Source organism: Bemisia tabaci, chromosome 2 (assembly GCF_918797505.1).
Source record: "Bemisia tabaci chromosome 2, PGI_BMITA_v3".
Lineage (NCBI taxonomy): Eukaryota > Metazoa > Arthropoda > Insecta > Hemiptera > Aleyrodidae > Bemisia > Bemisia tabaci.
Genome location: NC_092794.1, coordinates 3,270,828 through 3,287,017, shown reverse-complemented (window position 1 = coordinate 3,287,017; position 16,190 = coordinate 3,270,828). Strand labels below are relative to the sequence as shown.

The 16,190-nt window shown below is 39.1% G+C and overlaps 1 protein-coding gene across 10 annotated transcripts in view; it reads right to left on the bottom strand.

Moving 5' to 3' along the window:
- The window catches only part of LOC109042364 (V-type proton ATPase subunit H-like), a 33,215-nt gene extending 24,980 nt beyond the window's left edge, over positions 1 to 8,235 (bottom strand). For 5 of the 10 annotated variants that reach the window (XM_072296570.1, XM_072296573.1, XM_072296569.1 and 2 more), the window contains exons 1-5: positions 6,566 to 6,909; positions 6,070 to 6,293; positions 4,157 to 4,361; positions 2,698 to 2,782; positions 1,051 to 1,229 (exon numbers count right to left, since the gene is read on the bottom strand). In XM_072296570.1, the coding sequence (XP_072152671.1) occupies positions 1,051 to 1,229; positions 2,698 to 2,782; positions 4,157 to 4,212 (320 nt within the window). In that variant the 5' untranslated portion in view covers positions 4,213 to 4,361; positions 6,070 to 6,293; positions 6,566 to 6,909. Of the gene's footprint in view, positions 1 to 1,043; positions 1,230 to 2,697; positions 2,783 to 4,156; positions 4,362 to 6,069; positions 6,294 to 6,565; positions 6,922 to 7,473; positions 7,678 to 7,873 lie in introns of those variants that run through there. The other 5 variants (XM_072296568.1, XM_072296571.1, XM_072296575.1 and 2 more) reach the window with 5 other exon arrangements.
- Positions 8,236 to 16,190: the final 7,955 nt, after the last annotated feature.

Here is a 16,190-nt window from a genome sequence, read left to right as displayed (position 1 = left end):
TGCAAAAACTAAGTCAAATACGTGCTTTATAAACGATCGTTTGTAACAATTGTATTAGTAAATCGCTCTGGATAATTGAAATTCATAGGTTGGCTGCATTTCTGGGCCCTAACTTTATTCGCGGAGGCATCGGTGAAGGCCTGATGGATTTCCGGAGTTTCGCATCAGTCTATACTCTCGCTATAAAGGTACTCTAATAAATACCACACACACTACAGACAATGGTCTTCCAAAGATACATCGTAAATTATCACTCTTTTGGGTGGAGAAAATGTCATTAAGAGACTTCGTACTTCAATTTAGTGATATATGAGCTACTCTATTGTACTAAGGAGAAACACCGTATGAATATTCGAGAGTTGCCAAATTTCCTTCGATTAAATGTTCATATTTGAGAAGATTTATGAATATTGTCTCTTAGAATTTGCAGATAACTGAGGTCCGATTGCGGATAAATCTCTCTGAAAAATTGGAGAAAAAATATTCACATATTTCTTTGTATTCTATTAAAGGAGCTTTGGCGATGGCTGATGGCTCCTACAGCATACTTCTTTAACACGGTAGTATTTTTTGCCTCCATTCTTAGCAGATGATAACTTCGGAATAACCTGTTGAACATTTTACAAAGCAAGTTTGTTGATCTACATCATATTTCAACAGATTATTCACTGATTTCATGAATCATCATTAGGCAAAAAGTAATTAATGATTCCCAAAATGACTTTTTCTCTTTGGGAGGATGGAGAGTGCAACATCTCTAAAAATGTTGTCTCTGGCTTAACCCTAGCTTTACTGACCGTTGTTACACACATGGGTTATCAAACCGGACTTTTTTGAACCCACATTTAAAATACATAAATTTTACAGGCTGTACTACAATTGTTAATTTTTTCCGAGGTGCTTCACCACAGGGATACACTTTTCCCCACCCGTAGTTCTCCTTCAAGATGTGGTGTATGCAACCACTAGGTAGAAAGACCAGTAAATACACCCACTCACTTGTAGGATGCCGAGTACTATAGTGGGAGAGAAAATAGAGTTACCAGATACCTTAAATCTTGAACGGATGCCTGCAATTTTTCGTTGAGAAACTGAACATCTTCTACAATGTCTTCATCATCGAGTTTGTGTTGCTCCAAAATACTCAGCTGCTTTAATACTTTACTCTGTACCATTGCAATACAATGTTCCTTTGCAATGTTCGGCTCTTCTGGTTTTTCGATTAAGTTCTAAAAAGCGAACAAAGCAAGAAAAAAAAAAGAAACTATTAATCATCTCTGGACAGGAAAACACACCTTCAAGTTGTTTAGGCAGGCATATTGTTTGTTCTTCAAAAAACAATGAGTTGACACTCTAGGTTTTTGACAATTTTTTTTTATTGGGGGAAGGAGGGGGGGGGGGGTTTGTTCATCTTTCACCAAGTTGAGGGATATCTCAAAAGTCATGTCACCAACCTCCGCAAATAAAGCCAGCAAATGTGGATTATGGAAGCTTGAAAATCACTTCATTGGCTTTGAAATGCTACTTGGTTGAGCTCTTTTGGTCAGAAACTCACTGATTTATGGCAATTTTTAGGTAACATGTTCGATTTAGCGGGGGTTGACCGTATATAGAAATTTTCTGTTACTTGCAACATCTGGAGGTAGAGTTTCCCAGTTTGTTGATTATACTTTCCTGGATACCTTGTAAGAAAAAATAAGAGAGTCAATCAAAACACTGCATGAGACCGACTGATCATTTGCAATAACACACTAATGTAAAAATTCCCTGACTTAAAATGACAACCGCAGTGAGACCAATCCAGAATCATCCTATTATGGAATGACCCCAACTAACCCTAACTTGGCTAATTCCATACAATTCACAGGCGATTCCATTTGGAGGGAAAGAGACAGAAAGCACAAGGGCAAATTATTTTTTAGCCTGCACCACCAACATTCCTATGACAAGTAGACGTCAATTTTTACGACATGCAGGCAAAAAAATTGCTGAACTCGAATCAACGAACTTTTTCCCCTCTTGTTTTTACTTCCTCAACTTCTTACATTTAAGAGGTGAGGGAAAGAAATACTGATTACTTTCCACCTTACATTGACACAAACAATCCATATCTGAACTTCTGCCGATTTTCACAAAGAGGTATTATATGCATCTCCCATGAGAATTGGACCCAGAGCGGAATCTTGTCATACCCTCACCTTTTGTAAAGGAAGGTTACAGAAGTTCAATAATGGCGGAGTTTTTGATCCAGCCCCCAAGAAAAGGGGGGTCAAAGAAAAATCAACTTTTCGCATAACTTTTGAACGGTTGCAGATATCGAGTGGCAGAATCGGTTTTAATGGCGATTAGGAGTTGCAGAGCGCTATGGTACACTGGGTTAGTGGCGTAATATAGATATACTTGTTCAAACTATTTGTAAATTAACCGAAGATAGATGTCAGTGATACAATCAAGATTTTGAAATTTTTTGCTTCCATTAAGTTAAGAATCTAATTTTTTTATTTTTACTCACCCTTCATGTTTTCTGTAAAAACATTAATAGTCTGTGATGCTGAATGACTCTAATTAAATTACTAACTAACTATCTGCAATCATTCTTAAAATATGATCAAGCAGGCATCAATGCTTTGAATGCACCCTGTGCGCAAGTGTGTAGGGCCGGCATGAAAGAATGGGTGGGTATAAAAACCAACTTACCCTGAATACAGCCAAGATGATGCGGGTAACTTCTTCTCTCACAGAGTCACTGAGAATATCTGCTAGGATTGGAATGACGCCTAATCTGTGAATTTAAGAGCAACCAGAATTATGTTAGAGTGAAGGAAAAAAAATAGAGGTAGCTTCATTTTCTTTTTGTCTTCTCTTACTACGCATGAACTTTTCTCTCAACCAGACTACACGATCAAATCATTTCCTTGTTAATCCCTTGATATTAGACTGACAGAGAACATTTTCCTCATTGTATACGGCCTGGAAAAGTTCTAAATTTAGTAACAATACCATACAGGACAGCAATTTGTTTAATACATTGAAATTATACTAATTAGTAACATATTAAACATTCATCCATATTCTAGGGAAGGGTTTCTGATTTATAATGAACCGCTCCCGCCTTTAAACTTGTTCTTTTTCAACTGGTCTTCTAGCCTGATATTTGAGTTAGAGGTACCATTAGGGTGCGGCTTATTTCCGTCATGGAGGAAAATCGACGAGGTCCGGGTGGCAATCGGTTATATCTATGAAAATAATAGGCTGTAGAAAATTTGAGCCAATTTGAAGCTTTTTTAAATAGTGCTCAAAGGGATAAAAAATATGGGTAAAATTACATTGGTTTGAATGGGCGGAAAAACGCCTGATCAGCGAAAATGCGTTTTACGGATCTAATATGCGCTTAAATGAAGAAAACCTGACCAGCTCTAAGAGAAGCATCAGGGGCCCTTTCAAAACGGGAAAATCACACTTTTGACCCATGGGTGACGGTAGGGGAGATCACTCAAGTGCAAGATAAAATATATACACCAATTTCATTCTAGGCTCGAGAAATAGTATGAGGCAACATTGTAAAGGGCCAAGTATAGTTCTCAAGGGCTGAAACAACTTTTATACAGTATTTCTCATCAAGTTGTGAGATACATTTGCCTCTTCAACTTCGGAACACTTATTTTGAGTTTGATCTGAAAGTCTCAAAAGCGATCACTTAGCTGTGGGCGCAGCGCCTCAAAACCAGCTACGTCATGACCCCGCTGTCCCCACTCATGGATCAAAAGTGTGATTTTCTCGTTTCCAATGGGCCCCTGGATGCCTCTCTAAGAGCTGGACAGGTTTTCTTCATTTCAGCGCATTTTAGATCCAAGAAATGCATTTTCGCAGATCAGGCGTTTTTCCGCCCATTCAAACCAATGTAATTTTGCCCATAGTTTTAATCCCTTTGAGCATCATCTAAAAAAGCTTCAAATTGGCTCAAATTTTATACAGCCTATTATTTTCATAGACAGAGCCGATTGTCACCCGGACTTCCTACATGACGGTCCCTAGCGAGGAATTTAAAACATTTATGGCATGATAAGGCTATCTGACCTGATATTTCAACAATTTAAAAACAAAATTCTTCTTCAACAGACAATTAACACTTTTAGACTTATTTGTATATACTCACTTGTTCATTTTTTGAGCAAATTTAGGGTTGAAAGGCAGTAACCGAAGACAGAACATAAGTTGGTACTGAATTTGGAAATTTACTTGTCCGGAGGCAAGGACTTTCAACAATGTTGAAGGCCCTCCAACTTTGATGAAAGCCAAACGATATTCATCGTGACGAAGAACTACTTGCAAGCATCTTCCGACAAAAAGAAGTCCTCTCCCTAAAAGATAACAAATTCGATGAAATCAGTAAACGCATCCTGAAGACGTCAGATCAAGATTGAACTGAGGCCCACTGTAAAGTGCCCACTGATAGTACCTAGGGCATACTTAAATGAGAAGGGTGTGGATTAAGAAGTTTAAGAAAAATTCTATCTGTTTCAGGAAGAGATGGGATTTTTTAATGCAAGTTCAAATATTAAAAGGTGACTTTTCCAGCAGATTCACTCATTTTCTTTTGCTTGAAGAGTTTACTTTGAAAATTAAGTCGGACTTTTCCAGATCATCACATTTGAGGATTTAGGTGGAAAAACGGCATGAGTCAGAAAATAGCGGTTTGAGAAAACGAAGGTTGAATATTTTAAGACATGATTCCTAGAGTACCTGTATACTGAGAGTATGGACAGCTTGCTTCATGGAGGGTTTAGGGCCCAAACGGGTAGCCAGCTCTTTAACACACAAAATTTCACTGCCAATCTTCAGATTACAATTCAAATCAAGATGGCAAAGAATGTTCATAAATGTGCGTTCTTCAAAAATTAGTAAATTTATGCAAAAACTATGTCAAATACGTTCTTTGCAAACAACAGGTTGTGACAATTATAATAATAAATCGTTCTGGATGTATGTAATTCATAGGTTGGCTGCCCTTTTGGGCCCTAACCTTGTTTGCGCAGGCATCGGTGAAGGCCTGATGGATTTAATTTTCTGAGTTTCACACCTGTCTATACTCTTGCTGTACAGGTACTCTAATGATTACCAGCTATATACTAAAGATTTTGAGATCATGGGTTTGACAAAAATGATAGATCAAACCCTCATTTAGAGGTTGGTACCATTGCATTTACTGAAATACAGTATTTGACATATTTAAAATGAGATTTACAAAAGCGCTACAGAAGTCGTTTTTCAAGAGAACTACAGGCTATCAAGGAAAGGGAACTACTAAAAGATTATTATTTTTTTTAAAAAAAAGCATATTTATGTTGAAAAAGTTTATAAGCCCCCTCAGTACATGTCTAGGAGTAAAGGGGACAAAATTAAGAAGGGCCAGCTCCACTGAGTTCATCAATCGAGACATCATGAATCTTCAGCCTCACATTCGCTTTCACCATCGCTGCTTGTGAGAAGGGTCTCTTCCTCAGCTATAATGGGGTCGTGCATTGAAAAAACCTTAAAAGACCAGCCAATTTTCAGCTATGTGGAGAATTTGTACAGAAATTTTGACAGATAACAGTCATGACCTAGATGATTATTGTCACAGAATCGTAACCTTGCAAAAAAAAAAAAAATCCTGTAACTTGCTCAAATCTTGAAATACTGTCATGAAATTTGGTGCAGTAGTGCCTTATGGTATGCTGTATGGAAATATCAGTTTTCCAGAAGAACAACCTGCGCTCCCCCACACCATTGTGCCACCTAGCTCCTTATTTATTTTATGTTATATCGTAGGAAATTAGCAATCACAGGAAATAAGCAATCATCAACAATCAGCATCGAGTGATGCAATTTTAAAAAAGTGATGTCTTTTTTTTCTCTCTCTTTTCTCATCAAAAATTTTGCTAAGAAGTAGAGACCGCCGGATCATGTGGCAAAGGCAAGATGCTTTAGAACTTTTTGCACCTGCAGAAACAGAATTCTGAGGACAACAGATGCATTACTGAATTAATTAGAAGTAATAGCAGAAAATCATTGATCCATTTAACTTACACTCAATTTTAATTGTCCATTCAACCGATTCAGGTAAAAGTGAAATCAGAGCTGTCAAGTAAATTGGCAGATGGGTTCCAACAGGCAATCTTGGCGATTATTCTGGCAGACATATTCACAATGAATCCATCAGATCCATTTAACAAGTTCAAAAACTGACCGCAAATAGGTTCTCGCTTCTTAGCACAATACTCGGCAAATATTTCAACTCTTGACCTGTCCTCCTGGATTTTAAAATACAGAAAATGTTAATTATTAATTATATAGAGCACACTTCATATCAACTGAGAAAACCAGTTTTCTAATGCAATACTCAGAATTTGAAATTAATTTCTTGAGCCTGCAACAATTTAGGAGAGATCTTGGACAGGTTTTGAACTAAAATTTAAGAAAAAAAGAACAGAAAAAATATGAGCTGTTTGTCCTACAAAATTACTCCAGTTCTCATTGACTGACAAAATGATTTTACTTGATGAAAAATATTTATAACACATACCTGCGACAAATCTATGGAGGCCAGTTTGGATAAATTGGTTGCTTTGAAGAGCAACTCATGCTCAGAGATATCCAGTGGCTCTAGCGCCATTTTGATATGTTTTTAAATCTGTAAAAAGGAGGAATCTACATTAGAAAGAGGGCAACAAAATTCTTTGGGCTTCTTTTATTCAAGTACCTGCAATATGATGAACAGGTTTTTAATTGTTATAAAAGCAACCTGCCGAAAATAACACTACTCACTACGAGACTAACCGATTTTTTCCTGACTACTTTTACTTGTGTAAACAGTCTATAGCAGATCATATAGCCAGTCGTATAGTGCAAAGAGTGATACAGTAAGATTACCGCTGAAGTTGACACCTTAAACAGGAGTTTAACTCCTCTCAAATAAAGTATACAAAGATACAAAGTATACGGCAAAATGCTTCGGTTCTTGTTGAATTAATTATAGGTCTCTACATACCCACTCTAATCAATTAAAAACGGAGATTACACTGTGAACCGAAAATAAACATTCTTGAGTGTTGCTCGATTCAATACCAGAGAAGGTTGACAGTGGAGAGTAGATGAAATTGGTCAAATAACTTTATGCCTTCAAGAGGTAGGACAAACTTGTGTTAAACTATCAGAAGTAATACTGCTAACTTGAGGTAGAGGTGAGGTTCAAAATTTAGGATTGAAACAATGGAAATATAACATTGAACATAGGAGAGGAAGAATGGGGCAGCCTTGCTGATCTCAGAATCGTGTTGTGATACTTTATCCTTGCAGATCAACTAAAAATGATAAGATCTGGCCAAACAGCAAATTTCTACGTTGAATATTAACCGAGGTATCTCGCCTTGAAAAACTCGATTTATGATGTCATTAACAGCGGTAGGACGTATCATGTTTTGCAATACCTACCGCAGTGAATTGAATGAAACACACGGGAATCGATTGTTGAAATCCTTATCAGCATGCCCAGGCGTAGGGGAACAAGGTCTTCCAGGCGGAAAGCTCACACATTCCTTATCTTGTCCTGGCATGCCAACAGAGTTTCAAGAACCGGTCTGCATTCATTGATTGACTAGATGAGAAAAGAGGAAATAAAGAGATACATCTTGGTCCACAGCAGTCTCCAAGACAAATCCAGCAACAGACAAGACATGTCGTACAGGAGTCTGATGACAATTCGTTATACCATCTTAAGTTATGGCAACTTCACTCCGTTCTCATAGAGGAATCAGTACATAGTGTAAGCTTCCGCGATTTAGTTGAAAGAGAGGCAAATGAAAGGAATACAAGAAAAACGACTGACTCATACCTATAGAGATCCACTCCGACCGCACTTCCCATGGCTTCTTCTTGATTTTCGTTGACCCTGGGACGTCTCGAATTGGTGAAATACTTCTAAATGAGCAAAGAAGATGACAGTTTCAACGGCTAATAAGTAAATAAATTAATATTAATTGAGCGATCCAGAATTCGGGCACCGGCACCGGCGTGATAGAGCGGGCAAGGGCATGCATGGCCGCCATGTTGAATCCTACAGCTGGACAAATATCGAATATCGTATCGAATGCGATTATTCGAGTATCGCACTATCGATTCTTTACCATAGCTTCTTACGGGGACACAGCTATAGTCGATCGTTCAGGAAGTGTGGCAATAAATCCGCCTCAACCACTGGACTCGTTCTTCTCGCACCGGCTCACTGAGGAGAGAAGCCGCGGCTAGAATTCTTACGATCAGCGACCTTCTCCTCATTTTACTTTAAACTTTCAATCTTAGAGGAAAATGTCATATGACCCGAAATAACGGCCGTAAAATTTCCTATCGGTTCATTACACAAAAATTTTCGATAAAATAATTTTTCGTGACCAAAAATAAGGGTTTTAAAAAGGGCGCTGGCAAAAATTCTTATGATCAGCGACCTTTCTCCCTCATTTTAACTTTAAAACTTTCAATCTTAGAGGAAAATGTCATAGGACCCGAAATAACGGCCGTAAAATTTCCTATCGGTTCATTACACAAAATTTTCGGAAAAATAATTTTCGTGACCAAAAATAAGGGTTTTAAAAAGGGCGCTGGCAAAAATTCTTATGATCAGCGACCTTTCTCCTCATTTTACTTTAAAACTTTCAATCTTAGAGGAAAATGTCATCAGGACCCGATAATAACGGCCGTAAAATTTCCTATCGATTCATTACACAACATTTTCGATAAAATCATTTTCGTGACCAAAAATAAGGGTTTTAAAAAGGGCGCAGGCAAAAATTCCTATGATCAGCGACCTTTCTCCTCATTTTACTTTTAAACTTTCAATCTTAGAGGAAAATATCGAAATACTCGTTTCAAATGCGATTTCTCGATTATCGCATTATCGATTCATTACCATAGCTTCTAACGGGGACGTAGCGATATTCGATCATTCACGAAACTTGGCGAGAAATCCGCCTCCGCACCTGGACTCCGTTTTGCCGGCTCATATCACGGTGGAGCGAAATCCTATTAGAATCCCCGGCCCGGTCATCGCCTTACTTCCTAACTTGTTGCGACTATTATTCCACTCGCGTGCCTGGGGATTTCGTGCTGGACTAAATGATTCCTGGGTTATTTTGAGCGTAGAATTCATTTTTGACCTTACTTTTTTCATTAAAATGACGCAAATACACAATTTTACGCGTTTTTACAAACTTTCCGTAGAAACATAAAAATATAAGTTACTCAAAGATAAATTTTACTCGTTCTTGTGGGCATTTCGTGTTGAAACTCGGTATCCTGGAGGACTTTTGATTTTTGACCTTATTTTTATTGACACAAACAAACAAAAAATTGGCTGAGAAGTGAAAAGAAGGCTGTACGAATAAACATGGAAAATTTTCCCTCCAAAACATTAGTTATTTATGAGAGCCAGACCCAGTGTGCATTGAAGTACCATGTAGACCGTGAATTCATTAAATAACAAATATCTCATTCATTAGGGATGGCCATTGATTGATAGTTGGAATAATACCTACACAAAAATGGTGAACCGGGGCTCAGAATGAAACTCGGCCATTGCGCCTTTGAATGCTTTGTTTTGTTTACCTCCTATTAATCCCTGCATGGTCATATGGCAGCATTCAAACTTAAAATTTTAAAGGAAACGATCAAAAATTAAAATCAAAGTACTCACACTTTACAATTAAGATTCCTAATCAGCTATCTCTTGCGTCCATTACTTATTAAGAATTTTATCGATCGATTTAAGCACAGGAACAAAAACACATGAAGACTCAGCACTCCTCACATTATCAAACAAAGCAAGTATATAAGCAGTAAGCTTCCATCATTTAAAAGAAATAGTGACATTACTCAAGAGCTTACATCCCAAAAAGCACTTGTATAATTAAACTTAAAATTGCTGAAGTAAATGATTACGATCGGAGAGGCATTTATGATAACTGAAGTTGATTTATAGTTGAAAAGTCCTTAAACCATTATTACCGGTTACAGCAGCCATATAGGAAGTAATGAACGTTGCCGTCTTGAAGATAATGAAGATGAAGATATCCCAAATCCTTTTCAATAGTTCTTGAGCTAGTAGTGATGGCGATTATTGGATCGATCTTCCAAAAGATCGATAGGATCGAAGAATCGATTCTTTCACGGCGATCTTGCGCGGGGCTCCGCTGCTTTCGATGTATCGATTGAGTGGAGTGAAAAAACGTCTCTAGGCGTAGAACCATCTCGTCGGTGGCTCCTGTAGCTCCTAGCCGCAGGGAGCCGATCCGCCGATCGCGACTGCTCGGCGCACTATGGTCCACAGACTGGATTTAACGGAACTTTATTCGTAAATAATGCAATGCACCGTTTTAAAAGTTGATGTAACTAATGATTTTTGGGTCGCTGATTTCATTGTACATCTTAGTTGAACAAATATTAACATCCTGACCGAGGCACTTGACTTAAAATGTGATTTCTGACGTTTTTAAGACTATAGATTTTTCCCGCCCCTATTTTGACGATGAAGAACATTATGTAAAATTTTTTTTTAAAAAAATGTCTCTCGGTGAAACTTTGATATGTTGCTCAGCTAGTCATTCTGATTAAAAGCTCCTACAGCCCAAAGAGATCCCATGTGCGGTTTTCGAGATATTCGCCGTTTTATTTGCGTGAACGGAGGTCCCGCCGGCCGGATCATTGTGCGGCACTACTCGTACCCTTCCCTTCCAGACCCACTCCGGCCCCTCTCCACTTCTCCGTCACCTCGAGACTCGGACACCAACTACGCTCACGAGGCTTCGCTCATTAATTGGCACCAATGGCACCGGCCCCGGTAGTAGAATAAAAAAAGCCGACTTATTAGTAATGCTTTGGTCAAGAAGACTTCATCAGCTTGATCAGCGAACAATTTGATGACAGTTTTTAAACTCAGCTGGTTTCATCTGGCGCGATAAACCCTGCACCTAATACAACTGCAAGTATACGTTGCCATATGTGGCGACATTCTTTCTGGTGACTTTTCCTCGCTTAAAAATAAACATTTCAGTTCAATATGACAATTTTCTTGAACAGTAGAGTCTCCTTTCAGCATATATTGCCAAAGAATCCATGATCAACACTAACGTACTAACGCAAATTGCTCTTTTGCTTCAAAATCGGGGTTGGCGACGCGTAACCGACCGGACATTTTCGGCCTTTAAAGTCTTGTATTATTAAATACAATCATAATTTCGTTTGGCTTTAAGTCGTTTACAACCGACGGCGACACGACTATTCCTTTCATCAAGAAATCACCCTTAAATGATAGCGTAATTTCGCAACACGCACCTGCAGGAAGAAATTGGAGAATGCGGAACTGGACTGGACCTTAGAGATGCGGCCCGCCCCGCGCGCTGCCGCAGGAGCAGGGGGGGGGGGGGGGGAAGCGGAGTACGAATCGGCATGGAGGAAATCCGGCGGTTTGCAGTGCAGGCACCTGCAGCAACAGCTCTGGACGGATAAGCGGCTCTCCTCTCCCGTTCTCCGGGCCCCCGCTCAGCTCCCTCAGCCTCTGCCCCCCGCGCCCGCGCCGCGCCGGTGCATCAACACTCCTCTCTCTCTACCCCTTGCCCCTTCATCCTTGCTTTGCCCCGCCCGTTCCCCTCTCGCTTTGGTAGCCGGTGCTGGTGCGGTCCCGCTCCCGCGTCAAAGGATTTTCTCTCTCTCTCAGCCTCAGCGCCGTGTGACGCTGTCGGAAGCCAAGCGCCCGTTAATTATTTGCTGTCTACTATTCTGTATGTATTGTTTCCCACATCCTTAGCCATAATTTATTAATGGTCTCAAAATATTTGAGGGTTTTCGGCGAACACAGCGAACCTAAGTATGGACGCCTCGCCACTGATACAATCAGTTGGATTTTCATTTTAAAACTTGGTACACATACAGCATTCTCATCGTAGAGAAGTCAATTTTCTTACTTTTGCTCGCTTGACCGAAATGTATCATTCGTGGAGTTCATGAGTTGATAGACACGTAGTATTAACTAATACTACGTGTTCTATCAATACTTTTGAATGAAGTGTTCGTTATATTTGTCCGTCCTTTTGCAGTGGTTTAAGAGTTACCTTACCCGCACGAGTTTCGAAAACACTACTTCCTGGGATTGTGCTCCTCTCAGCCGACTCTCATATTGGGTCTAGTAGAATAGGGCTGAAAAAGAGTTGTCCTTGAATAATGAAAGGCGTCTACGGGTGGAAAAGGGTAAGTAGAGATGGTATCAAAATGACTCAAAAGGGGGAGGGAGGGGATCAAAAAGTGCAGTTTTAAGGGAGTGAGATGGGCTGAAAAATCGCATATTGATGTGAATCAATTGGACGGAGTTAAACAGAAAGGAACCAAGCCACATCGGGATCGAACCGAGAAAAAGAGGTTTAAAGTTTAGCTCCTGCATAAGACTCAATTTAAAAGATGAAATTCAAGTTCAATTTCTGCAAAATTTGCTCCAACAAAAACTTTGAATTTTTGGCGATAGATAGTAGAACAGTGGTTAAGTTCAAACCCCCTGTGCAAGCAAGTATGCTTGGAATATTCTAAAATATGTGATTACCTAGAATCTGCTGAGAATATTCTCAGCTTATTCCGAATTTTTGTCCGATTTTCGCGGATTCTGCAAAGAATATTCTAGGATTACTCTTCGCACAAGTCCGAAAAAGAATACCTATCCCAGGATTAAAAACGGATTTATTTGTTTATACGGAAAGCTCTCTTTTTTCTTTCTTTGTTCTCAATTAAAATTCGACTCTTTCTTTTTTATAAAATTAATTTTGGCGCGATTTAAAAGAGTAGAAAGAATCGCGCGTGATTGGCGGGATCCCGGCCGGGTCGTGTTCTCGACCATACCTGGTCACGCCCAGATTGAGGTTATGTCGTTAGTAAATCGGTTTCCGCAATGTGTTTACGTTAGTGCTAACCAAAGACATAAAGACGGAGCACTAAAAGCAAAAAATGAAGCTTCTAGAGCTTCTTTTCAATCACCTCTACTATTGGCTAGAGGATTGGCGGCGAAATCGGGACAAGTTTGAATTCAAATGTAGGGCGGGAACTAATAAATAAAATTGCGGAAACAAAGTATTTTAGGTTGATTTTTGCCCAAATTCAGGTACACACTCATATTTTTTTAACTTTAGGTTAGTTTCAGTCCGTCGTCGACCGATTAATTTCATTTGGGAGTAACGTTCATCTAGAACTGTAACGGCCTGTTTGAACCTGCAGAACCACCATGAGCAGAAGAAAAACTAACTTTATGTGAGATTACTGCCTGTTACCGAGCAAAAGTAGGTGTATTATATTAGGACGCAGACCGAACTTTCTTAGTATATTCGTTTTAGGAATTTAAAATACGTTTCAAAGAAGAAATGTGCAAAAATCAAGAGGACAAGTTCAAATCAAATTTCCGTTTGCCGCCATGGATTCCCGCGCTCATTTACACACTCACACAAGCGCGCAGCGCCGAACCTAGCTTCACTTTTTCCCCGTGCTTTTAGATACGAGCGCTCCGTCTTTATGTCTTTGGTGCTAACGGGTGATAAGAGGGCGAAATCGCGAGTTTTCTTGTTGAATTCAAGTTTAATCAGTTTTTTTCTGGCAGAAATCAATTCTGTGCCATAAGCCTCACTCTTGGTGAGATTTTCAACGTTTTAATGAGTTTTATCGGTTCAATTTCTCCTCGTATTCCCTAAGTGATTGGATGTGTTAATTTTTTTGTGGATCATTAAAGCTTCCTAAGAAGTTTCCTCCAGTGTTCTCCCTATTATTTTGTCGCTTATTGTATTCAGTTACCTCTTTACTATTAACTTCTTGCAATTCTAACTGTCATTACTAAGATTAACATTTTGAGACTGAGAAAAGTGTCCCAAGAGACTTCTCATTGTTTACAATATGGTCTAAAACCTGACAGAAGAAGTTAAATGGTATTTTTATTTTAATTTCTTACCTTAGGCATACTTAATCATTTCTATGTGTAACCAATAAATGCAAGTATTTTTCTGCAGACGATTGTATCTGTTTGTTTATTTGCTTTACTTCCATCTATCTTGCCCAAGTTGCGTACTGGTAACCCCATTGCAATGTTTCACAATTGTTCTCAACATTTGGAGCTTACTCACTGTAAAAGTTTCTGTTTATTCCCTGTTATTTTAACTTCCTAAACAAGAACTTTGAAAATTTGTGTCAAAATTGCACATTGACTGACAGATTTTTATAATTTATATGATGGTTGAATTTATGAGACTGAAAATCAGATTTTGCACTCCATTGCCATTTTATTTACTGGTGGATTTGGCTTCCTCTCGTGGAAACTATTTTATATTTATATTCTCAGAATATTCTTCTCAGGAATATTCTGAGGATATTCTCTGAGTATTCTAATTAGTGCCACGAGAATGTGCACAGAACATTCTGAGAATATTCGATGCATCAGTAGATCATTCTCAGAATATTCTCAGAACATTCCATTTTCCCGGTGGAATATTCCTGGAATAGTTCTAGAATATTCTATTTTTCAATAGAATATTCTTAGAGTATTCTCAGATTATCTCCTTGCACAGGGGGAAACCACTCATAACTCAATTTTTTTCCAAAACGTGGGTTGGTTCCTTTCTGCTTAACTCAGTCCAATTAACATAAGTAAGGTCAAAAATGGGATTTTCGATGAACATACCATCAAGTAGGTATCAACAATAAAACGTGAATTTTCAACCGGAGCTAGTAAAATCTATCTTTGAATAACTTCTTTTCACTCCGATACTAAAACTTTGAAAATACCTTCCCCCCGTGGCGTGCGGTGGGTTTTAGTGACAGGGCGAGCTCTAGCGTTCGTAATCCAGGGGGGAGGGGATTGTTTAACGTAACCTTTAGCCCTCATTCCCTCCTCAGGGAGCCTCCCTAGAAAATTGTTAAAATTTAGATCCTCGCGAACCTCAATTTACTCTATTTTTCGGTTGAAATCTGATGGAACGTCCTGAAAACAATGGTTTTATATATTTCATTCTCTCTTACTTATGATTTCCATTTGCCACTTATTTGAGGTATATCTAGTCGTTACTCCACAGCGTTTAGAATTTTTTGAGTATGGCGCCTGGCGCTCCGCTCAGCCATTCGCAAGCGATTCTTTAGAGCAGTGGCGTGCGGTGGGTTTAGTGACAGGGCAAGCTCTAGCGTTCGCCATCCGGGGGAGGGGGGGGGGGGGGTTAACGTTGTCTCCTTCCCCTCCTCAGGGAGCCTCCCTAGAAAATTGTAAAAATTTTACGGTATTTGTTCTATTTTTCGGATGAAATCTGATGGAACGTCTTGAAAAACTGTGGTTTTATTACTTTCTCTCTTACTTATGATTTCGTTTACTCAACTTGTTTCGAATGTTATTGAGCATTAGAGGACGGCTCCATGCTCTTAACTCCTAATTTTGCCACTTATTTGAGGTATTGTAGTCTTTATTCTACATTATTTAGAATTTTTTGAGTTTAAAATTAGAAATTAGAAAAATAAGTTGGAAAATTAGAATTTTCTGCGTTTAAAACATGATTGAGAATTTTCTAATTCATCACTAATCTGCAGATGAAGTGAGGGAAATTTTATATAATTTAAGGGCATTTGCACCGAAGGAGCAATTCCAACCGCGACGGAAAGAGGGAGCAAGATAACGCATCGGAGGCAGAAGCAGCGCGCTGCGGTGACGGGCCATGATGAGACAAGGTAGATTTACACAGGTATGGACAGAACTAAACAACTGGCCTCTGATTGGCTCTCCAGCGGCCCCTTAACGTCAGCCATTTTGGATGTTTTGATTATTTTGATTTATTATGTTCGGTTTATCGTTTGTCAAAATTTTGTGGGATTTTTTGCACAATTTTGGTTATGCGATATTAATTTTAGCGTTTAAACGCACAAACGTTTGAATGTTGATTTGATTGTAATTTAATTAATAAACGGGCCCCTTAACCTACGTCACGAGGTCATGTGACACGTACTGAGGCTCATGGGAAATTTTCAACTTTTCCATACCTGTATAAATCTACCTTGATGATGAGATGGCCAAGAGAAGCGAGCTGCGATCGCGCAGCGAAGGGCTCGGACTCGGAACGTACCGCTCTACCCGCCCGCCTTGATTCCGCCGCCGA